Below are 22,181 nucleotides of genomic sequence, written 5' to 3'. Positions count from 1 at the left end.
AATTAAGCTATAAAGCATGTTTAATTATTTCAATAAATTCATTCACAATTGGTTATTATTGCAATTAAAGACACATTTTTAGAGCAGTAACAGCCCAAAGCTAACTAACAATCCGCTCCACAATATGTAACAATTAATGGCTCCTAATGAAGCCTTTTCTTTAATAAAAGGAGAGATAAAAGAGGTTTGTCATTTCTATAAATCTCCCAGAGTACTTTGAGCTCATTTCTGTATGAAAATGTTCTCTGCAAAATGCTTTCTTCGTCGTATTCTTCATTGTATTTGTTTCAGAGTTTTATTTGATTTGTTTTTTTTTGTATTTTTAAAGATCTTTGTTTAAAATACATGTTCTTAGTTAATTTAACTCTTGATATCTGCCTTCAGATGTCCCATATAGAATATATGCAATGGTATTGACATTATAGGATGTGTTACGAAAAGACAGTAAACACACACTTTGGCTATAGGTTACTTATGAAGAGATTTATAAAACTGAAGAGCCAACTGTTCTATTGAGTATGACTAGTGAATTGTCTATGATAATTAACTATTCCTAATGAATTGTTATATAGATACATGTACCATGGCTATAATTTGCAGATATTTCTTTCAGTTGTGATTTGGCAAATACTGAAAATTGCTCATAAATCTTCTCCCTGACATTTCCAAATTCTAGAATGTTTTGACCCGTTCATTTCGTCTTTATAGATATGATTCATTGAATTTTCTCAACCAGTATGCTATTAGAATGACACATGCTATAGCTGGGCTCCTGTAGCTCACCATTTGTTTGCATAAGATGTAAAAGTTACGTTACACAACCGCCTAGAGCAATTGTGAGACTTCCACAAAACATTTCCTAAAATCAAAACGGCAGTCTAAGACGAGATAATCAAATGAGCTTTAATCTGATTAACATATTTACATATCGCATTTACTTCCTCATCAGGGTAAAGAAGACCACTAAAAAAAGAGAAGAGAAAGTGTTTCCTCCTTTGTTGTCCCCATTGGCTGATGAGCCTCCCTGCCGGAGACATTCCAGTGACAACATCTCCTTTGGCCTTGACAGTAGTGCCACACCATTTGGGTTCAAAACCACCAACACCTCCACAAGACACAAAAAGAATGGGAATGCTAAAGGAATAATTGTGAGTGTTAATAAGTTTGATCGTTTGTAAATTCTTGGTAGCGTGTGATTTGCCACCTAACTGTAATAATCCAAATCACTTTGTAGGGCATCATCCTTCACCACAGCAAAGCCAAATTGCAAATTATATTTTCATATCCTATCATATTAAGCAGTTTTTTTTAACATGTGGTTTAATGAGAAACATTATGATTTTTTTACCTTTAGAGTGGATGATATAATTTTGTGAACAATGGCATTTAAGTGTTCTTACTTCCTATACAATATAAAGCATACAGAGATGTGGGTCTCCCCTAATGCACTACAGTAAAATCTAAAGAGAACTGCGTCTGGAACCTCAATGATTGGCGTAAGTTTGAGCATATTAGCAGTAATCTCCACAGGATGTCTGTGTGTCACTGGGTTTGAACAGAAATGTCAGATAAAAGCACAATTTTTCTTTTTTTTTTGTACATTCTGTTTTTGGAAAACTATGAACCATTGTAATAATTGTAGAACGTCACAAATTATTTCTTTACAGGAAGATGATCACAGCAGGCCACCAAGCACTAGCCTTGAGAACATTCACCTAGAACCCGAAGAGTGGTGCTCTGTGCCTATTCTAGCCAACGGAAACACAGAATACAGAAGATCAAAAATTACATTTGACGAGACGTAAGTTAAAACATAAATATATGTATATGCACAGATAAAGGTGGAAAAAAACAAAGATTTGACCTTTCCGGTCTGTCCCTTTTGAATCTTTTTGTTTAGTAACTTATTCTTTATCACATCCAAAATTTTCTTTGGAGCACAGAAAGTAATTTTGTTCCAGGAAAGTTCTCTGTGGAAGAACAAATCCATCATGGAGTGTCTGGGGAGGCTTAATCTGCTTCCAATTACAGGACTCAGTGTATAATGTGCATCAATACCAACTCTCTGCAATTTCCACACCTGTATAACATAATTGGGGGGCTTACTTTAACAAGTTAAATGTACATAATTGTGGCTATGAAAAAACAGTAAACTATTACCACCCTGTGTGATATACAAACCTCTATTACATTTTGCATGATTCTGGCTGATGCTTCAAAAAGCAAGCCATTAAACAAAAGCTATATCGCATATAACTTTGACGTTAAGGTGTCTTTTCATAAAGTACTTCAAGGTATTAGCAAACATCACACTTAATACTGTATATTATTTAATACAAATCATTTATTTACAGTGTTTTTATTTTTTTTTAATTTAAACAAAATGTTGATGGCCAAAGAAAAATGAAGGGTAATTGGAGTGATCCCAGGATAAATAACTAGACAAGAGTCAATCCTTTCATGAAATAGCATAGTTTATTGAAACATTATTTGTTATCTGCTCCCTATTCCATTATTGGTTTATGTGCCTTTTGTGCTTCTGCCAAAACAAAGTAATTGCTCTGAGTTAAAAGTATAATAAAGGTGTGCGTATAAATCTTTCAAAATAATTTTCTAGGCTGAACGACGGAGGCAAACTGCCCTCTTGTAGTAGAACTGTTTCAAATACTCATTAATAATGAAAACTTGTATTGGCTGGTGAAGTTCTCAGTGTCATGTGGGGCAAGATACCAACCGTACCCCACTGACGAGGCAAATGAAGGCCGAAATGTACGCCTCGCGCAGAGGAAATTTGCCTCTCATTTTGGTTCTGGACCGCTCTTTTGGGGGGATCAGACTGATATGTAGATAGAGATGTCTTTCTCTGTAAGCAGGGACGCACCTTAAGGCAGGCTATACGGCGTCTGTCTGTTCTTGGTGAGCATCTCGTGTTATTTTTGTATGGCATTTATCATAGGTGGCTTCAAACAAGAGGCTCCGTAGCTTATAGCCATAGAGGAATAACACAATTTAATGTTTCACACAATCTAATACTCGCAATATATTTATCTATGTAGTTATTTGTATGAATGTAGCTATTGCATTCCAACAAATATTCCATGCCAACACATTCCTCATGCCAGAAACACATTGTAAGCTGCCTTCGCTTCTTGTATTCTTGTATATTTCACTTAATTTCCATACTATAATAAATGAATATTTTTGTATATCTATACCGGATGCTCGTCCAAATCCCTTTTGTTTCAGTTTAAAATGCGAATACATACGCTATATATCTTGTGCTTCATAGGTTACACAATGCTGATTATTACATGCAAGAAGCCAAAAGATTAAAGCACAAAGCAGATGCCCTGGTGAGTATAAATCATCATTTAAAGTACATCAACCAACAAACATGTATAAACACGCGTGTCTGTGCATGCAAGCCTGTAAATGCCGTGTCCTAATATTGTGTCCTCGTGTTTCAGATTGAGAAGTTTGGGAAAGCAGTGAATTATGCGGATGCTGCCCTCTCTTTCATTGAGTGTGGGAACGCTATGGAGCGAGATCCATTAGAAGCTAAATCTCCATACACCATGTACTCGGAGACTGTGGAACTCATCAGGTTAATGTCTATTTTGTGATCGTTTGCCTTATCTCATTTCATTTGTAATTAGAACTTGCTAAGTTGAAAAAAAAAAAATAATTTCAGCATAATGATTTGTTCAAGACATCTTCATCTCTGAAGTCATCATAATTACTTCTTGCCTTTTTATTAATGTGATGGAAAAATTGTAATTGATGGACAGTGCTTTTATAAATTAGACCCTTTAGAGGTTATAATGTGACCGTTATAATTTGCAATATTCATAAAATTCAAATTGAGATGTAGTGGGTGGCTATAAAGAGTTATCATTATAACATTTGGCACAGAGTCTTGCCATTAAAGGGTGCAATATTATTAAAATTATATTCAAGAGGTTTTTGTTCTTTTTTTTTTTCTTTTTGGTTGGTTTATAAAATAAACGTGTTAGCGTTTACTCAATCATTTAATCACCAATGTTATAGTGAATTAGTTATTTACTTTCATATGAAACCCATACAAGTGATTTCATTTCAAGCGTAACCTCCCTTCCTATGAATATAAAATAATATAACATGGTTCAGGTACCCCCAGCGGCAGGTCTGCATTAAAGGTGCAGTTCCACTGTTGAGCACATAGATACTAGCAGGTATATAATTTTATTATTTCCGCTAATGGTGTAATAATATCAAAATCGCAGAAATGATTTCAGTTTCAAAATCATATCAGTACAAGCTTTTATGGCAGCTACATATGCCCTGAAAAAAATATGAACAAGACAAAGTTCTACATAATTAAATAGAAACATAGAAATGTGTAATTTGACAGTAGATAAGAACAGTTCAGTACATCTGGTCTGCCTGTTTTTTCCTGATGTAAAGACTCAGACCTTAATCAGTCCTTGGTCTTGTCTTAGATTCCGGATAGCTTAAATCTAAGGGCTCCCTACCTTTCCCATGCATGTCTGAACGCTCTCACTGGTTTAACCTCTACTGATTCTTTTGGGAGGCCATTCCACTAATCTAAAAAAAAATAATCATATCTGGGAGAGGTTTCGAGATCCAATAATATTAGAGAATTTGCTTCCAATGCTTCACTACAATTTCAGCAGAGTAGGTAGAACAGCAGCTGGTTTCTTTCCTTTTGAAGTAACACAACAGGTTAAATCTGGTTGTCTCCTCAAAAACACCAAGCATTAGCAACTTTTTATAAAAATAGAATCTTAAAAATTCTAGAATAAAGTAGAATGTTGATGGATTGATTTTCTACTGGTCATTCTGTAACGCTTATTTATACATTGTATCTTTTTAAGGAATATGTCATGTACCCATTGACCCAGGAATATGGCTACATAAGTTCACTGATTTTATATTGGACATCTGGGAATTCCATTTGTAGATGAACTTTAAAAAGCTTTCTCTTTAGATGTCAAATTCATAGGTCAAAGGAGTGGATTCATGTGAAAAATATGCTTAGTGTATTTGCTCAACTAATTCTTTCCTGCCCAAGTTATGACTCATTACAGACCACAGGAATCTGCGATTAGATTGGGAAATAAAACACAGGATTCCCTAAACTGATTATAAATAGTTTTTTTCTGTAATAAATGAAATATAAATACAGTTAAGATTAAAAATATCTTAAAATTATTTGCATAGATAATGAAAGTTCATGGTTCTTCTTGAGTCTCCTGTGTTCTCTGAGTTCAAATTGTACTATTCCTATTAACATGGAATACACTGTAATTAAATGCAATGCAGATGATTGTCATTGTAGGGAACTAGTGGAGATTATGTATAAAAGTGATACAAAGTGTGCTACAAAGTTTAAAAAACTAGTCTGCTGCACCAGTGGGACAGAATAGGCAATGGCCGCATGGTGCTGAAGGTAAATCATGTGTGGACATCACCTCTTTATCATGGCAATAAACTCTGTACAGTCTCTGTATAATCTTCAAGTCCTGGAACTATCTGAGTCCAAAATAAACTCCCCCACTGAACGATATTGCATCAACTGTACACCTAAAAAAACCATGTTCACCCTTTCCCATTACCCAGAAAACCCTTATACTTCACACCTAAATAAATACAGGCAATAGTACTGTGGTTAACCCAATGACAAAATATTCATTAAATATATAAATATATAAATATGAGCATAACCCAACTGTGCAAATTAATTAACAGTTTTCAACTCACATTATTAATCAGAACCACTGAACCTCTGTTAACCCTACAATCAGTCCCCAAAGTAACCGGCACAAGCTCCCAGGCACGGCGTTACTCTTCATTGCCTCCAGTTGCTGCAGATAAACATTTGCGTTAGATGCTTTCGCGTTTTAAAAATGGTTTATTAATAAATGATGCGTGTTACGTTTGAGAAAAATCCATGAGCGGTATTTGCCTGAATCTTTGCTCGTTTTATTCAAGGTATGCCATGAGACTGAAGAATTTCACAGGCTCGGCTGCCAGTGAAGGGGAAAAGAAACTCGCGGTTTTATGGTGAGTCCACAGAGACAATGTCGACGCTACAAAAATCCACTAGAAGACTTTGAAACAACAGAAAAGCTTAAGCTGCTTACACAAGATCATCACTCTTGTTTTCCGTGAACCTATTAAAGGATAACTAATAGGTTTCTTTATCAGCTGGCTAAACAATTCATATTGTCATCAATTGGTATTTTGCATTTTTATTTTATTTACTTATGTAATGCAGTTTTACTTTAAAATGTAAAATAATATTATACATTAAAATGTTTTATTAAACATTGAATGAACATAATCCTTTCCTGATTACCTTAGCTATCGCTGCTTGTCGTTACTCTACTTGAGAATGTTTAAACTAAAGAAGGACCATGCTATGAAGTACTCCAGATCACTCATGGAATATTTTAAGGTAATGTGTAACATATATATATATATATATATATATATATATATAACGCCTAACTAGTACATAGAACAGTGTCCCTCTTTGTTTGGGACAGTCCCTTTTTTGAATCACTCTTTTGTTTGGTTGGTATGAGTTTACCACAGTGTTCTGGAACCCTGAAGGCCACAATAATGTGTTTATAAACAACAAAAAATGTATTGATATTTTAAATAGTGTAAGAAAAATACGTCATTCTTCATATTGGCCGCTTGAAATGTTGGGAGGTATGACTAAAATTCCTATTGCGGTGAGGTTCTCTCTGCTCCTCTGCATGCTTTACGTTAACTTCATGTGCAATGATGTTTTTACGATGGCAAAGCACAGCAGGACGTTTGTTCTGGGCACTTATTAATGGGGCAGGAAGAACAACTTAAAATAATAATAATCTTGATTTTTTTTTTATGTTTAAATGTTTTTTACCTACAAGTGTTATTGTTATATTACAAGTATTATAAGTTACCGTTCACGTCATGCACATATGCTTCTTGGATATACTTTTATGCTGTTCCTGCAACTGCCAATAACCAATAAAAAGTTTTTATTATTTTTCTAAATACAGAACTCTTCAAAATCTTCCCAGGCGCCCTCTCCATGGGGAGGCAATGGAAAGTAAGTAGTCTTTTTTTCCTGTTTCTTGTCAAAGTGATCCTTCATAAAAATGAATGATTAGAGAGTAAAATATTACATAGACAGCTGAGGAATGAAGGTCAGTTCTCGGGTTATAAACGCAGATATATCAGAAGTCGAAGTCAGGAATTCAACCATATAAACTGCTGAAAAGTTAATGCAGGTTGCTTCAGAATTCTTTAACAATTTGGTCCTTAAACCAAATGATAGTCATAAAAGGACTGTTAATTAGATAGCAAGTACTGTGTCATTTCAGAAAGTCAAAGTAAAGTTAACCTCCATCACAGTGATTTTTCAGTGATGAAAAGACCGATGAATAATTCATTGATATATGGTCAGCACTGTTAAATAAAACTGAAGTTATATCAGTGGTGGAAATGTGCGGCTACTTAATCAGCCAATTATTTCGGGAATCAATCTTTATTTTAATGTTCAGATATCTGTACCTGCAAATACTGTAAAAAATTATGGGGATGTAATTATACTCCAGTGGCAGATGAATATATGCAAATTAAGCTCGCCCTCTTCCACAAGGAAATGTATCCAAAACCAATTAGAGTTCATTAAGTAAGCGCATCAAGTGTACATTCCTGTTATGGAGGCAGTTACCTTGTTTCTTTGTGTTAGAGACAAATTTAACGTGTGTTCATTTAGCACGCAAGCATATTCTAGTAAGACGTACTTATTTCAAGGACTCTATCAGGACCACAGGGTGGTGTAGGTTTCTAATGACATTGGGTGAACCCGTTGATAATCTGATATGATTACCTTGGGCATCGACTCCCTTTTTTTCTTTTACAAGCAGTTCCACACATGACTTCAGATGGGTTCCTAGTCAGCGGCATATCTAACATGTCCGAATACATTCTAGCCTCTGTTTCTTCTGTGGTGCTTTAAATAGTTTTTAACTGCATTAGACATGAGCCTGTGTACATTACAATTATTTATATAGCGCCAGGTGATTTCGTAGCCTTGGTGGGCCAGAGCCGCACAGCACTCCATATTGTTTCCTCTCTCGCGGCCAGAAAAGTATAAGAGGATTCAGCAGGCCTGAGCCAATTTTCATCCCCGTCTATTCTTGACTATATGTGTTATATGGATGCTTGTATATAATAGGCATGCTCTTCATGCTGTCAGTTCCCAGAATGCCCCTGCTAGCTGTAATCGGAAAGGTCAGACTAGCCTAAAATAGGGGTGCCATTACGTTTTTATGAATATTCCCCATTTACTGCAGTCCTCTAGTAAGTAAAATCACTTCAGAACAGGGGTATCCAACTCCAGGTCTCAGAGGCCAAATGTTGGCGAGGATTTTTGGCTGTTTTACCAATAAAAATTGTTGAATTCATTAAATCTCTTGTGTTCAAGGGATGCTATTGAACATTCTTGGTTTGTTTATGGCCCACAAGGCTTGGAGCTCAACCCTCCAGATTTATAAGTCACCTGCAACAAAGTCATTTTTTAGTAATATGCTTAAAAATCAAATGCGCCCTGTCTAAGTATTTATTTGTATTTCCACTGACACAGTGCAGCTACATTTAGCAGGTGATAATGTGTGAAAGGACTGATATTTGTCCTGGGCATAGCTTATATTCTTTTGCGATGCGGACACGTCTTTACTATATTTAGAGGATATACTTTAGCTCATCAACTAATTGCACAAAAACACTATAATTATCTCTAATCATCAACTTTGTGATGTAATCCCTCATTGTTTAAACACATACCACATCAGTTTTTACATTATTATTATTTATTTTCTGAAGAAGTTTTTTATGCACAAGAAGCAGATTTCATTATAAACATTGTGCATACATTTGTATTTTAATATGTAAAAGAGGTTAATATTTGTTAATACCATTTAATGGATAATATCATTATATTAATTTATTTGCCACTTCTACCTATGATTATATAAAGAAAAGCATTTGAAGAAACACCATTTTTATCTTATTATGTTCTTTTTTCGTTTTGGGTTTTGTTGTGCCTTTTTCATATTGGGAATTCGGCGGTTTCTTTTTCCATGGTAGGCATGCATGTACATTTAGATTAAACCTCACTCCAGCCATTCTCCTTCAACCAAATGATGTACAGCACACGCTGCTTTCCTTTAGGGAACTGAATTATCAAGTATAATTTAGAGGCAGTTTCTAAAGCTTTGACATCTTGCGGTACGTGCGCATGAGAGCGCACCACTTAATAGGCAGAGAACTGCTGGCTCCAGGTGACTGTTAATTACCACGTTTAGAATTAAATGTACCCCCGTAATCAACTTTAGCATTGCACCAAATAGACAAAAAAAAATCTAAATGCTATGTAAAGATTAGCATGCAATTACAAACAATATCCCATGCAATTTCTGAAAGAATTGTATAGAAATGTTTGCAATTCTTCCAATCTTTCCCAGATAATAACACACTCCAGGAGACTTTTATGAATTGTACTTCGCCTATCGTGTGGACTGTATTTGCTAGAAATTGCCATTGTGGTTTCTCCAAAATGCTTAAATAATAGGCTTTGTATTATCTGTTGAGAATTTTCAGTCTACCAATAGAACTGAAAGAATTTGGCAGCAGGTAGAAATCCATTTTAATATAAGATACAGAGGCTGTTTCATTTTCTCGCTCCCTTGTTCTCTTTTTTTAAACATTGAACAAGCAGAATAGGAAAAATACATAACTTCAGAGGGGCATTTATTTTTTTATTTCAACTTCACAAAGGAAGATTTATAATAAAATGTGTTTTTGGCATGAAATGACCGTAAATGTCCGCGTGACACGAAAAGCAAAACAACAAACATTTTACTTTAGTGAAATAGGTGTAGAAATGAAAAGATCATGTATTTTTTTAATAACTGTTTGATATTATGTTTGCCAACTCCTGAATAGTGTCAATATTTCCTATTTAAGCCGGCTAATATACCAAAGAAGTTCAAGGAATATATTATTTTGCTAGAATCAATACACCAGAACATTTTTTTCTGAGATCCCAGTAAAAAAGGCAGTTTTACAGGGTATAGATTTGTAAAACTACAAACCTAGTGCTTTAGGTAAGTTGATGTTAATGTATTTGTAGTTACCATAAAGCACTATGTAAGATATAATTGGCAAACTTATCATTCGGTCATACCTGGGAACTTTGTACATGAGTTCTTTGTGAGACAAACTGGGCTTGGAATCTCATCTACGAGACTAAGAAGAGCTTGCAATCCTCATCATATTACCCAAATTAGTTCTTTTTCTTTCTATAACTCTGTACAACTCTATAACTTAACCTCATCTATATGTGTATTGGCATTCTGGTGGTTCCTTTTATAGCAGTCAATATAAAAACTTTTCCAGAATGTATTGTTGGGCAGCTTTACCTCCTCCGACGTGTTAAATTGTACAGACAAGACTTTGGTTGAAGACAGATGCCCAGTGTTTATACTTAAAGGCAAGGAGGGTAATGTATTGTAAATTAAGTATTCAAGCAGGAATTTCTGCTGTGATTTTCTAATAAGAAAAGCATCAGATCAGATATCATTAAATCAAAGTGGAATATAAACAGCTTAGCTGTAGACTATGTAACCCTGAAAATCTGCTGATTTGCTTTCCCTTCCTGAGATTCAGATTAAACCTCAAGGTTCCCGGGAAGGCGCACAGTTAAGTACACTCAACACCTTATTTCACCTTGAAATGGTTTTGGCAGAACTGAAAACTTAATTCCAGCATCAGACTTTTGCTGGACACCAAGATGAGTAAGGAATGGGTAGTTGATCAGTAAAACTGTTTGTTCAACTCTCCATCCATTAATGATCATAAAGAGGGACGGCACTAGCTTTGAACCCACTGAGACTCAAAGCCATTTAAAGCCTTCTCTGTAGGTAGAGTCTCAGCGGGTTCAAAGGCAGTGCCAGCCCGCTGATCCAGCTCCTTGGTAAGCAATGTAGCCATGTAAAATTAGATAAGGCTCACTGGAAGTGTGTGTTGGAATCCCCGTATTTATACCTCAGATGGTTTTGAACATTTTTTTTCACTGGGAAATCTTGCTCTGCTTTTTTTGTACTTATTGGTCATTATTATTTTAGCGGCAGCCGGCAATCTGAATGTGTGTGCTTTATAGGGTGCGCTCCCCTTTCTGTATATAATCTATTGATGAGACCTGAGCTGTTTACCTATTAGTACAAATGACATTCAGTCTCCTTATTCTAGCTATGATGGTATAGGGCTATACACATATAAGAGAATTTCTCTTTAGCATCACTTTTTTAGGATATTAATGATTTATTTGTACTCTTTGTCATATCTGTCACCATATGACATAAATGGAAATAATAAAAATGCCGACGTACATACTTGATACTTGTGGGAAAATGAAACACTTCTACAGGTCCTGCATATGGCCTTTTGAATGTGCTTTTATTGCAGGAAAATATAACATCTTACAGGGAATATTACCATGCCTTTAGCGGCTTTTGTATTTCACGTTCAAATAGAAAATACACTTTGATTTGGTGCTTGTGAAACATAAGCTTTGAATGTTATGGAATAAGAAGGCAATGTTTATTTTTTCTTCCCTGCAGCATATTTGCTTTTAAACGTCAAGAGTACAGCTGGCTATCCCATTGGAGATGGCACTGGGGTTTTATAATGCTACCAGCGTTCATACAATGTTGCCTGCTGGGAGTGTTTCAACACTTGTCCAAAATAGTTGAACAGAATCTTTTGATATCATTCAACAAAAACTCCTGTAATTCCTATTGTGTCGGATAAAATAAAATTATTATTTCATTAGTGGGGGAATGGTAGAATTTCAATTTTGGGCAAGCCTAGTTATATGATAGTTAGACCAATCACACTGCCCAGTCCTGTCAAAAACACATTGACGAGAACCAACATGGGCAATAATGACTGAAGAAGGGTCGCAAATCATGTATGACTATAGAATACTCTAAATTTCCCTTGTGATCATATATGGAACTACAAAGAAGAAACTGCTTTTTCTGGCTAAAATTCCTCAGGCCAGGCGTTATTGGCAGCTCAGTGCTTTCTGGATAAAATAAGTATTAATGTAGTCAAATATACGTATCTTTACAGAAAAATGTTAATTTCAATTTATCCCCTTTGTAGCTGTTTTTCCTTCCCTTCTATTTGTTTATTTTAATCTAATGGTTACGAGAACTTAAAGAAAAGAATTATATACCTGCTAGGTAAAATGCCATGTGTGTATATGAGCACAAGAATGTTTTTTTCTGACTTGTAAATGAATATTTTATGCTATTTTTTTCCCTAAGGAACACAGAGACACCATCTCCAATGTCATTAAGTCCATCCTCAATAAATTCTGCTGGAAACAGCAGTGGGACAACTGGATCTTCCTCTACGGGCACTATATCGATTCCACAACGCATACACCAAATGGCTGCCAGTCACGTCAATATCACTAACAATGTCTTGCGTAGTTATGAGCACTGGGACATGGCTGACAAGCTGACAAGAGAATCTAAAGGTAAGCTTAAAATATCACAATGCAAGAATTATGTGTGATATCATTTTGTATATATTTATTAAGCAGCGGGCCCGGACTGGCCATCTGGCAAACTGGGGTAATATCCGGTGGCTGATGGTTCATGACAACTCAGTTCATTTTATCGGCAACCTGTTCCTTTTAGGGTCAGCCTGGCATTAGGCTTAATAAATGCTTCTTACAACCCAGAGAAGAAGATAATGTGTGCTCCTTGGCGTGCATGAGGCCTTACTGTGCATGGGACATCAGTAATCATGCATGGAACATCAGTAAACATGCATGGAACATCAGTAAACATGCATGGAACATCAGTAAACATGCAGGAAATGCTTTGCTTGGCCACTGATGTCAGTGAGTTCTGTGCGACTCTAAGTAATGGTCCAAAAAAGATGACCTGGTACATTTTGTTGAAAGCTATAGTCTTGCTTCGAACCGTGTTTTCAAAGTTGTTTGAAGGACGTAGTGCAAATAAAATGCCCTTAGTATTGTTCTTATTGTTAGCTAATTAAGAAAAACCCAATCATTATCTATCTATCTGTGTATTGTCATATCAGTTAAATGTGCAGTTAATCACATTTTCTAACAAATTGTAAAAAAAAAGTAATACAGTGCATGGTAGATTAATCTAAAACGGCGTCTTATTAATGACATAATTATAGACATTATGCACAATTGTTAAAATTCCCACTTAAAGTTGGAAGCATTTCCACAGTAGGGTGTTTTGATGTTAAAATGAAATATTATGAATCTAGTAATTAGCACAGTGTGTTATAATGCTAAATATCTAGCTTGATATTAATTAAAATATATTACTGTAAAAAAAAATTGAAACCTTGAATTCCTATGTTTTAAGGTTAAATGTTATTTACCATTTTTGTTAAATGGATTAGAAAGTATTATTACATAAAGTAATTGATCAGTTAATATGAATAATAAAAAGAGAATTAATTAGTCAAATTTGTAATTAGCTGAGTAATAGTCAAGTGCTTTCTCATGGTTTATGTGGCGGGTTATTTTGTATATTAAACCATTCATTTTAAGTATATAAAGTGTGTTTGGTAATTAAAGTGAAACTACCACCATCACACATTGTAGTATAATTTAATGAATTCATTAAAACTAACTTTTGCTTTTGTTCGCTAACAAAACAAACACTATGGATACACATATTTCTGTTTTAAATCCCAGATATTTAAAACAAAATATGGGAACAGTTTTTTTCAAGCTCTTTATATTCCTCCAGTACGTAGCATAGAATTCAGCGGGAATTGCACATGATGTTTGTCTCTCAAAGTATCAATATCTCTTCCCACATTAAACATTATTAAGGATGATTTTAAAGTACAATGCTTGTTGGTGATTTTTTATGACACTGACTATTGTAGTATTTAAATGTAACTTTAGTTTTTTTTAGTTTGTCTCAGGACATTTCTAGGTGCAAGTAATAGAAGTCTTAAACCATGCTTTCAGGCATTGGAGGTGGCCAAAAGAGGGACACTTCTGTTAGAGGCATTGCTAAAGGGTACTGCTTTACTAAGAATTATTCTAAGACTTACTATGGGGTTTGTAACCTAATCTTGCAGTTAGATAAAGTATATAGAAGATATTTTCCCACAATTAGATTTATTTAATGTTCACATTATAGAACACAGCAATAAACACTTTTACTTCACAGACAGGGTGGCGGATGAGTGGAACAGACGTCTAGCAGATGTGGGAATTTAAACTTGCATGGAATAGGCATACCCCAAACATTAGGCTAAATATGGGATGGGGGTGACTTAATGGCCAAGAAAAAAAATGAAGAGCGGTGGTTGTAATAGTAAACACACAGTCCATATGTCATGTTGGGGAAAGTGACCGATTCTGAAATTGCTCCTTCCAACATTCTACCGTTCTCACATTTCAGATAATGTCATTATGCCAAAGAACCTTTTGACTGCTCGTCTTTATTCAGTGCCCGAAGATTTAATTCAGTCAAGAATATAATCACGATCTGTGATTTTTCTCCCTTACTGCAGCTTCCTACAGCATTACTCGAGCAAAGTTAATTTAACAGTGTAAATGCTCCCAAGAATTTTAACCATTGGGTTGCGTTATCTTGTGCCAGAAACCAGATTCAAAGACGGAATCCAGTATAACACAATGACTGCATTAAACGGGACCCAAAATGCAGCAGTTCAGAGCTTTTCACTCTGATAAACAAAGTTTTTAAGTGACCTTGCTAAGTAATTCCGTGCCGCCCACCCTGGTGGAGAGCAGAAAGGCACACTTTAAACAATTTAAGCTGGGCAGACCCATACTAAATTTCACAAAATGGCCTAACCTTCAAATATATAGCGAATTCAGCAGGGTCCTGCGCAATTATCATCTGTGACACATCTTGGAACAATGCATTATATCATATTGCTACAGTCAGGTGAAATGAGGCAAAAGTGTAATTTAAGGCCTGACTGACTAAAACTTTAACAGATTGAGGCATTGTCAGGAAAAATCACAGGCACTACATTAGATAAAATGTGTCATCACAAAATGTTCATTACGGTCATTTATTTTGATATCCATTGATGTACAAAAATTACCATTTAGCCCGATCTGCATGAATTATTGCTTCAAAAGAAAGGTTTCATGGCTCAGAATTATAGAATATTTTTTCATGTTTCCCTGTTTAGACACTTTTCTTGAGGCCCAGTTTTCTCTGTCTCTCTTTTCTCCCCTCTCAGCTACTAGATCATTACATTGGTTTGAGTGTTTCACAGTGTTCTACAGCCCTAAAAGTGTTTAGATTTAGTGTGATTAAAATACATACCGTATTGGCTCGAATATAGGCCGCACTTTTTTCCCCCACTTTAAGTTTTTAAAGTGGGGGTGCGGCCTATATTCGGGGTCTAGCGCCCGACGCCCGGGACATGCAGTCCCGGGCGCCGGGCAGGCAGCGGGGTTAAGATACAGATCCCCCGCAGCGGTGCAGGGGACCTGCATCCTACTCCCCGATACGCTCACACAGCCTCCCCTGCCAGCACTTCCCACGGGGGGGGTGCCGGCACGGGAGGTTATCTAAGCGTTTTACCTCTGCCCACCCCCGACTTACCGGAGCAGACTCCCGGGTGTCTTGCGGGGCCGGCGGGAGACATCTACGCAATACGCGCATGCAACTTCCGGTACCGGTACCGGAAGTTGCATACGCATATTGCGTAGATGTCCCTCGCCGGCCCCGCAAGACACCCGGGAGTCTGCTCCGGTAAGTCGAGGGGGGGGGGCAGAGGAGGACAGCGGCAGCGTATCGCGGGGAGGGAGGACAGCGGCAGCGTATCGCGGGGAGGGAGGACAGCGGCAGCGTATCGCGGGGAGGGAGGACAGCGGCAGCGTATCGCGGGGAGGGAGGACAGCGGCAGCGTATCGCGGGGAGGGAGGACAGCGGCAGCATATCTCGGGGGGGGGACAGAGTGGCAGCATGTTTTTTTTGGTGCTTTTTTTAAAGAAAAAAAACGTTTTCTTTAAAAAAGCACCAAACTTTTAGGGTGCGGCCTATATACGGGGGCGGCCTATATCCGAGCCAATACGGTAATTATTTTATGTTCACAACAGTCACAATGACGTGTATAGAAGCTGAGAAGTGAGTTTATGAATTAAATTGTGTTAAAAAATCACTTAAGTATTGTTACTGAAATTTCCCCGTGGTCAAGCCTCCTTGGCTCCCTGGAGCATTTGGAGTGGGCTAGATAAAGTAATTTTATCTTTAAAAACTTTTATCTTCACTAATTAAAAATAAAATCGAACATTTACTCAGGACCTTTAACAAATTTAAGAATTACAAAAGTTATATATTTGGTAGGTGCTACTAGATTTCGTTAAGGGCACAGTGAGCATTAAAAAAAAATTGGAATAAAAGATTTTTTCCTTCAGCGGCTATTTTGGTGTAGTTTTAGATGTTCTAATTATGAATGTCAGCAACAAAATCCACTCCCCTCCCGTCTGATGTGTAGAACAATGTGCAAACAAAAAAATATAATAAAGTGTAATAAATTATAAAAACATAATATGTATCTAATCATAATCCTTCTGGAAAGTGGGAGCATGTGCATTCTGAGAAATACCAAATATGCGTAATAGAAGTCTCTCCTTCCTTTGAAGACATATTGGTCATAAAACTAATGTAATGTGTATATAATCAGAACCTTACCAGATAATTATTTCCAAATGCATACATATTTAAGGTGCCAACCTATAGTTGCTTGGGTCCAGTGGTTTGCTTAATAAAAGTCAATTTTATTACAAAATATTAACATATTTTGAATTTACTATTTTAATGTGCAGCGTAAGGGATTCTGGAAATGTGATCCTAATACCAAAACGTTTTGTGATTACAGAGTTCTTTCAAGACCTTGACACAATGATGGAGCCTTTAACACAACACAGCACTATGACCAACCTGGTCCGCTACGTTCGACAAGGACTTCATTGGTTACGCATCGAGTCACAATTGTTGTAGTGTCTGCTTTATTCCTCCCACATTTTCTTGTATTCTACCTCTACCAGAGCATAGACGATCACTGGTGGATATCCACTCATTATCTTGACTTCATTTTTTAAAATATTTTATTTGTTGGAAGTGGCTTTTACTGTCAATGGAAATGCAGCTCGGGAAGTAGCATTAACTGCAACGACCAACCCGCCAACCAACCATTTCCAACTCTTTAATATGCCTTGCATCTCTTGGATCCATTCCTATGTGCTTTATGAAATGGTACAATTTTAAATATATTGTTTTATTCTTCACTGCCTTTAATTAAGAACAAGATGCACTTTGTGAAGATTTGGAACAAAACTTCTTCAGTATCAGAGTGTTTTATGAAAACACTTTAATTGGGATAATTATTTAAAATGTTGTATTATTAGCAATGTTCAAACTTTCCTGTGATTGGTATTACTTAAAAATGCGTGTTGCTTGTCTATGGCATCACTGCCAAGGCAGCTAATATCTGCAATGTAATAACGAAATGGGTAGCTCACTGCTTGGTCACAGAGGTTAAAGGTGAAACCAGTGACACCAGGTGCCAAACTGTACAATAAGACATTAACGAAACAGTCTAATTGTTGTCCTGGTATATTTAAATGTTTTTAACAGATTTCTGAAATTCCATAAATGGAATAGAATGTCTGCTTGCTAATATCTGTAGAATAAGGTCTTAAATTTCATTTCATGTTGGTCCAGATCTTTTTCAGACTGTTCATAGAGGACTGTATTTTTCAAGAAAGTGTTTCCTTCAAATGTAAGCAAGCATTCTGTGATTTACCTGCTTTTTTAAAATATGTTTTCACAATTTTTCAAGGGTTTCTGTACTAGTGAAATTCAAAAGTATTAATACTGCAGGCTGCACCTTGGACAGGTTTGTTAATACCAGCAATTCTGGAAGGTAACATTATTTGCTGGTGCTGATTAAAACAAAGATGATGGAGCAGGTTTAATAAGACGTGAGATGTTGGATAATCCAAACTTTTAATTTTAGTTTACGAGGACTTTCCACCTCTTATTAAATCTACCAAAATATGTTTCATTGCCTTGAAGTCTAGAGTAGAATAAAGTGAGTAAACACTGTTTTGTTTTTTAATCGTAATAATGAACTGATGTCTTTTTTATGGTTATTTCCCGAAATAGCAATGAAAAATAATCACAGAGTTTGTTAAATTGATTCATGCAACCATTGTATTTATGCATTACCTCAAAAACAGTTTTAAAAACCAAACATCCCACTCTCCATGATCCAACCACACATTCAGCAGTATAATGGTGTTACCTGCATTTCTCCTAAGGATACATGAATAATAGTGACGCTTATAAAATAGTCTTAAGGAATGGAATTTTCAGGTTTTTATTTATTTTTTACAGTCAAGACTATTCTATCAAAGTGTACACAATGCCATTTCATGATTTGCGTAACTGTTGCTCAGTTGTAATAAATATATTATTCTCATGGTTTGATTTGTGCAGAGTTATAGTTTTTGTGTAATGTTTTATTGTTCTAGTGTAAATGTTAATTAATTTCATATCAGCAATAAGGTATGAATTATGTGAACCCCACCGAGCCAAGTGTGATACTTTACTACAAGCAAAATGATATCCAGACCCATTATTCCATTTCCACCATACTGAACTCAAGGCCAAGTCTTTGGCTAACAGGGGTACTATTTGCCTGTGGCTGTTTAAACTGTTTTAACAACCAGCCTGAATTACAATTCTGTTTCGGAAACACATAAGGAAGACCTTGGTATTATTGAGATATCAGCAGCCTCTTGTAAGCTATTTTGGCTAACTAGTTTCCACATTTATAGAGGTCACATCGGGGGGTCTTGTAATCATTAAGGCACAATAGCTCATCTTAGCTGCCATGATAACTGAGCAAATCTACCTGAGGTCATAGAACTTTCTATGGAAAGGGCTGGACTAGATATGAAAAGTGGCTCTGACACTTTAAGGCCAGGGGCTGCTAAATCACACGCGGTTGCCATATGGATACGCATGGTCACACCGTGTACTCGACTGCCGCACATTGCAGGACCCGAACTGCTGCTGGAATGGTAGGAAGACTAACGTATTGCCCAGATGATCACTCCAGGCCTGGAAACCTCAACTTGATGCACCTGACTTGGATTGTAGCAATTGGACCAATTGTTTGTTTTTTTTACGTGAATGCTGTACATATTTTAGCCGTGTTACAAAAATATTTTAATTACAATTCTTCATGGCCCATGCATAAACTCCTGCAATAGTCAGTGCAATTGTGGCATTACATTGATAATGTTAACTGTATCTATTATTCTATCAAATAATTGAACCCAGATGTCTCTTGTGATGCCCAGGACAGCAGTAGCAACGTTAAAATGTCTCTTAAACCCTGTCCACACAAATTCCTGCAACTTGCCTTTGGTGAGAGTTAAAATGACGCGTGCCTTTTTACAAAAGGAAATTATTTCCAGAAAATGTCAAATTTAATACGGATTTCTGTGTGTTTAATTCACTAAAAAGACAAATTAAAGTATAACTTGTGTATAATCCTGATCCACGTACATTTCTCATAGATTCTAGTTTGTAGTTAGAAATATAATATGAATCAAAGTTACGCTCCATACATTATATACATTTTAAGACATAAAATAGCTATGTGTCACCTTATACTTTAGCTTATTTTTGCATCTAAATGCCTAAAAGGAATCATCACATATCAATATTAATTATTTAAACTCCATGCACATTACATGCAACTTGTAAGAGTTGCGAGACACCTGAGACCATCTTTAGATCACTGAAACTGGCTTACCTCCTTCCATATAGTATATTCTAATAAAGGTGTTGGTTCCGCCATATGCATGAGTAAGCTCTTACCTTTGTGAAATAAAGAGCTTTGGATGGAGAGTTGCCTCTGATAGACAGTCCCGATTGATCCATATGAGGGGGTCTTCAGAACATGCATTGTCTGGTGTCGCTTGAATACGTGATTTCTGATGAACTCTAGTCTAATAAATTCCAATAAAACTTTCCATTTAACAACCTAGTCAGCATTTTGAGTGATACGTCTATGACAAATCCATTTATAAATAATATTCTGGAATAATGTCACTGCTTGCTTACGAATAACCTCACTTAGGAGGTCACAGGAAATTCTTAACAAATATTTCAGACAGCTTGTAAATGCTTTTGGCGAAACAAATGCTACATTTTTATAAAAATGTTCCTTTATTTTCACCGGTTGTAAGCACTTTTTAGTTAAGTCTCAACATCGCAGGAAGTACAACTTTCTTTTAGTAGCTTAGACATACAATCAAGCTTCTTATTGGTAGATAATGACCCTGGTACTTACCTTTAAACAGTCCTGCGGCGAGGCTCCCTGCTCTGCCACGGTGCCGGCTTGTAATGCTGAGCGCCGGAAATTGACGTCACTTCCGGCGCTCTGCATTACAAGCCGGCACCGGGACCGAACAGGGAGACTCGCCGCAGAGGAGAGAGAGAGAGAGAGGGGTGCCGAGCGGGTAAGCGAAAACCACTCGGCGTCCCTCTCTCTCTCCTCCGCTTCAAAAAGAAAACAAAAAAAAAGCGCTTGGGGCGGCAAAGTGCCGCCCCTTCTAAAGTGCCGCCTGGGGCAATTGCCCCAGTCTGCCCCATTATAGGGCCGGCCCTGATTCCAAGGATCCACTTTGCTTTCCACGTAGAACACATGTGGCTGGCACCGTAAAGATTAAACAGTGTCACAAAATCCCTAAAATTCCGTACACAATGGGCAATCATGACCAAAGAACTGATGACTTTGATTTGTAGATTGGCTGCAGGAGGCAAGGGGATTTGGTTAATTGTTGCACCCTTTCCCTTTTTCGACTTGTTGTTAGTCTATGGACATATTTACATGCCAACACACGTTGGCTTGGATGTAAAAAGAAAAAATAATAATTATAGGATAAGATTAAATTAAATTTAGTATATTCAGAAGATTTAAGGTGTGATAATGAGTCAACAGAATAAAAACAATCAATACTCATTAAAGAAATGTAACGTGGCAGCAACATAATACAATATGTGCTTCTGCATGTTTATTCAGAATTATCCATCTTTCAGACAGATCGGTATATAAAATAATAAAATATTTTTTTTAAAACAAATCTGTTTAAATGTTTTATACAATGTGCTGTGTCCTTGCCTGGAAGCATTCAGATCTGAACGTAACAAGTGATATACAAGAACGGAACATTTACTTAATTGTCAGTGAAGCTTAGATAAGCGCTGTCACATCACAGCCTTATGTAATAGGCTTGTCTAAAAGCCTTCACGTTACAAGTTTATTTTGTAATCAATGTTTCTCGGGAAGAATATAATTGGATGATTGCAGATCAAAAGTGAAAGGTTCCAAAATGTTAAATAATTCTTAAAATGAGTTGTCAGAAACCTTTTATTTACTGATATTTTTGCATTTCATTTACACCTGGCATCACGCCAGTATTCCTGACAGTTAAGATTTATTGATTTAATTGCCTCGGGTAACCATGCAATAAAATCATCTCCAAGATAAATTTTCATGGCACTGTACGCAACTGAAGTCATTATTCAAGTGCCACAGCTATATTACTACAGGTACCAGGTGCAAAATTTGCTTAATGAAAAAAATGTCTAATTATGTGCTGTTACTTTCATTTAGCTTCACTGTGGCATTTCATTTGGAAAATCGCAGAATGAAATTCTTGTGAACGTACAGTTACTTGGCTAATTGCTTGAAGGAATGATGGCAGAAGAGTAGATAGATCCTAGAGACCAGTAATTCTTCAATACGTATCTATTTGGGGGTGTCACAAGGGCTCTTGTTGTATTAAGCAAGAAATAAATGTGTTGGCTCCCCAACTCTCTTGATTAAAATGACTTGCGTTTTGTGTAATGGGTTTTTAAACATTCCCCTGCAGTTTTATTCCATAAGATGGTTTGTATGGTTTGTATTTCAGGATGTCTCTTATTGAGGCCCAGCATGCAAGGAAAAACATCCTTTGTGGCATCCATGAGAGATGTAAGAAATTA

General features: G+C 36.4%; 1 protein-coding gene across 2 annotated transcripts in view; it reads left to right on the top strand.

Moving 5' to 3' along the window:
• AFF2 (ALF transcription elongation factor 2) overlaps window positions 1-17,877 on the top strand; it is a 197,575-nt gene extending 179,698 nt beyond the window's left edge. For both annotated transcript variants that reach the window (XM_053472897.1, XM_053472896.1), the window contains exons 13-21: window positions 950-1,148; window positions 1,668-1,801; window positions 3,290-3,353; window positions 3,468-3,604; window positions 5,992-6,063; window positions 6,364-6,457; window positions 7,053-7,102; window positions 12,393-12,607; window positions 16,996-17,877. In XM_053472897.1, the coding sequence (XP_053328872.1) occupies window positions 950-1,148; window positions 1,668-1,801; window positions 3,290-3,353; window positions 3,468-3,604; window positions 5,992-6,063; window positions 6,364-6,457; window positions 7,053-7,102; window positions 12,393-12,607; window positions 16,996-17,117 (1,087 nt within the window). In that variant the 3' untranslated portion in view covers window positions 17,118-17,877. The remainder of the gene's footprint in view (window positions 1-949; window positions 1,149-1,667; window positions 1,802-3,289; window positions 3,354-3,467; window positions 3,605-5,991; window positions 6,064-6,363; window positions 6,458-7,052; window positions 7,103-12,392; window positions 12,608-16,995) is intronic.
• The last annotated feature ends 4,304 nt before the right edge of the window (window positions 17,878-22,181 follow it).

This window comes from Spea bombifrons, chromosome 8 (assembly GCF_027358695.1).
Source record: "Spea bombifrons isolate aSpeBom1 chromosome 8, aSpeBom1.2.pri, whole genome shotgun sequence".
In the NCBI taxonomy this organism is placed as follows: domain Eukaryota; kingdom Metazoa; phylum Chordata; class Amphibia; order Anura; family Pelobatidae; genus Spea; species Spea bombifrons.
The sequence above is the reverse complement of the archived record's forward strand: the minus strand, read 5'-3'. Positions and strand labels throughout refer to the sequence as shown.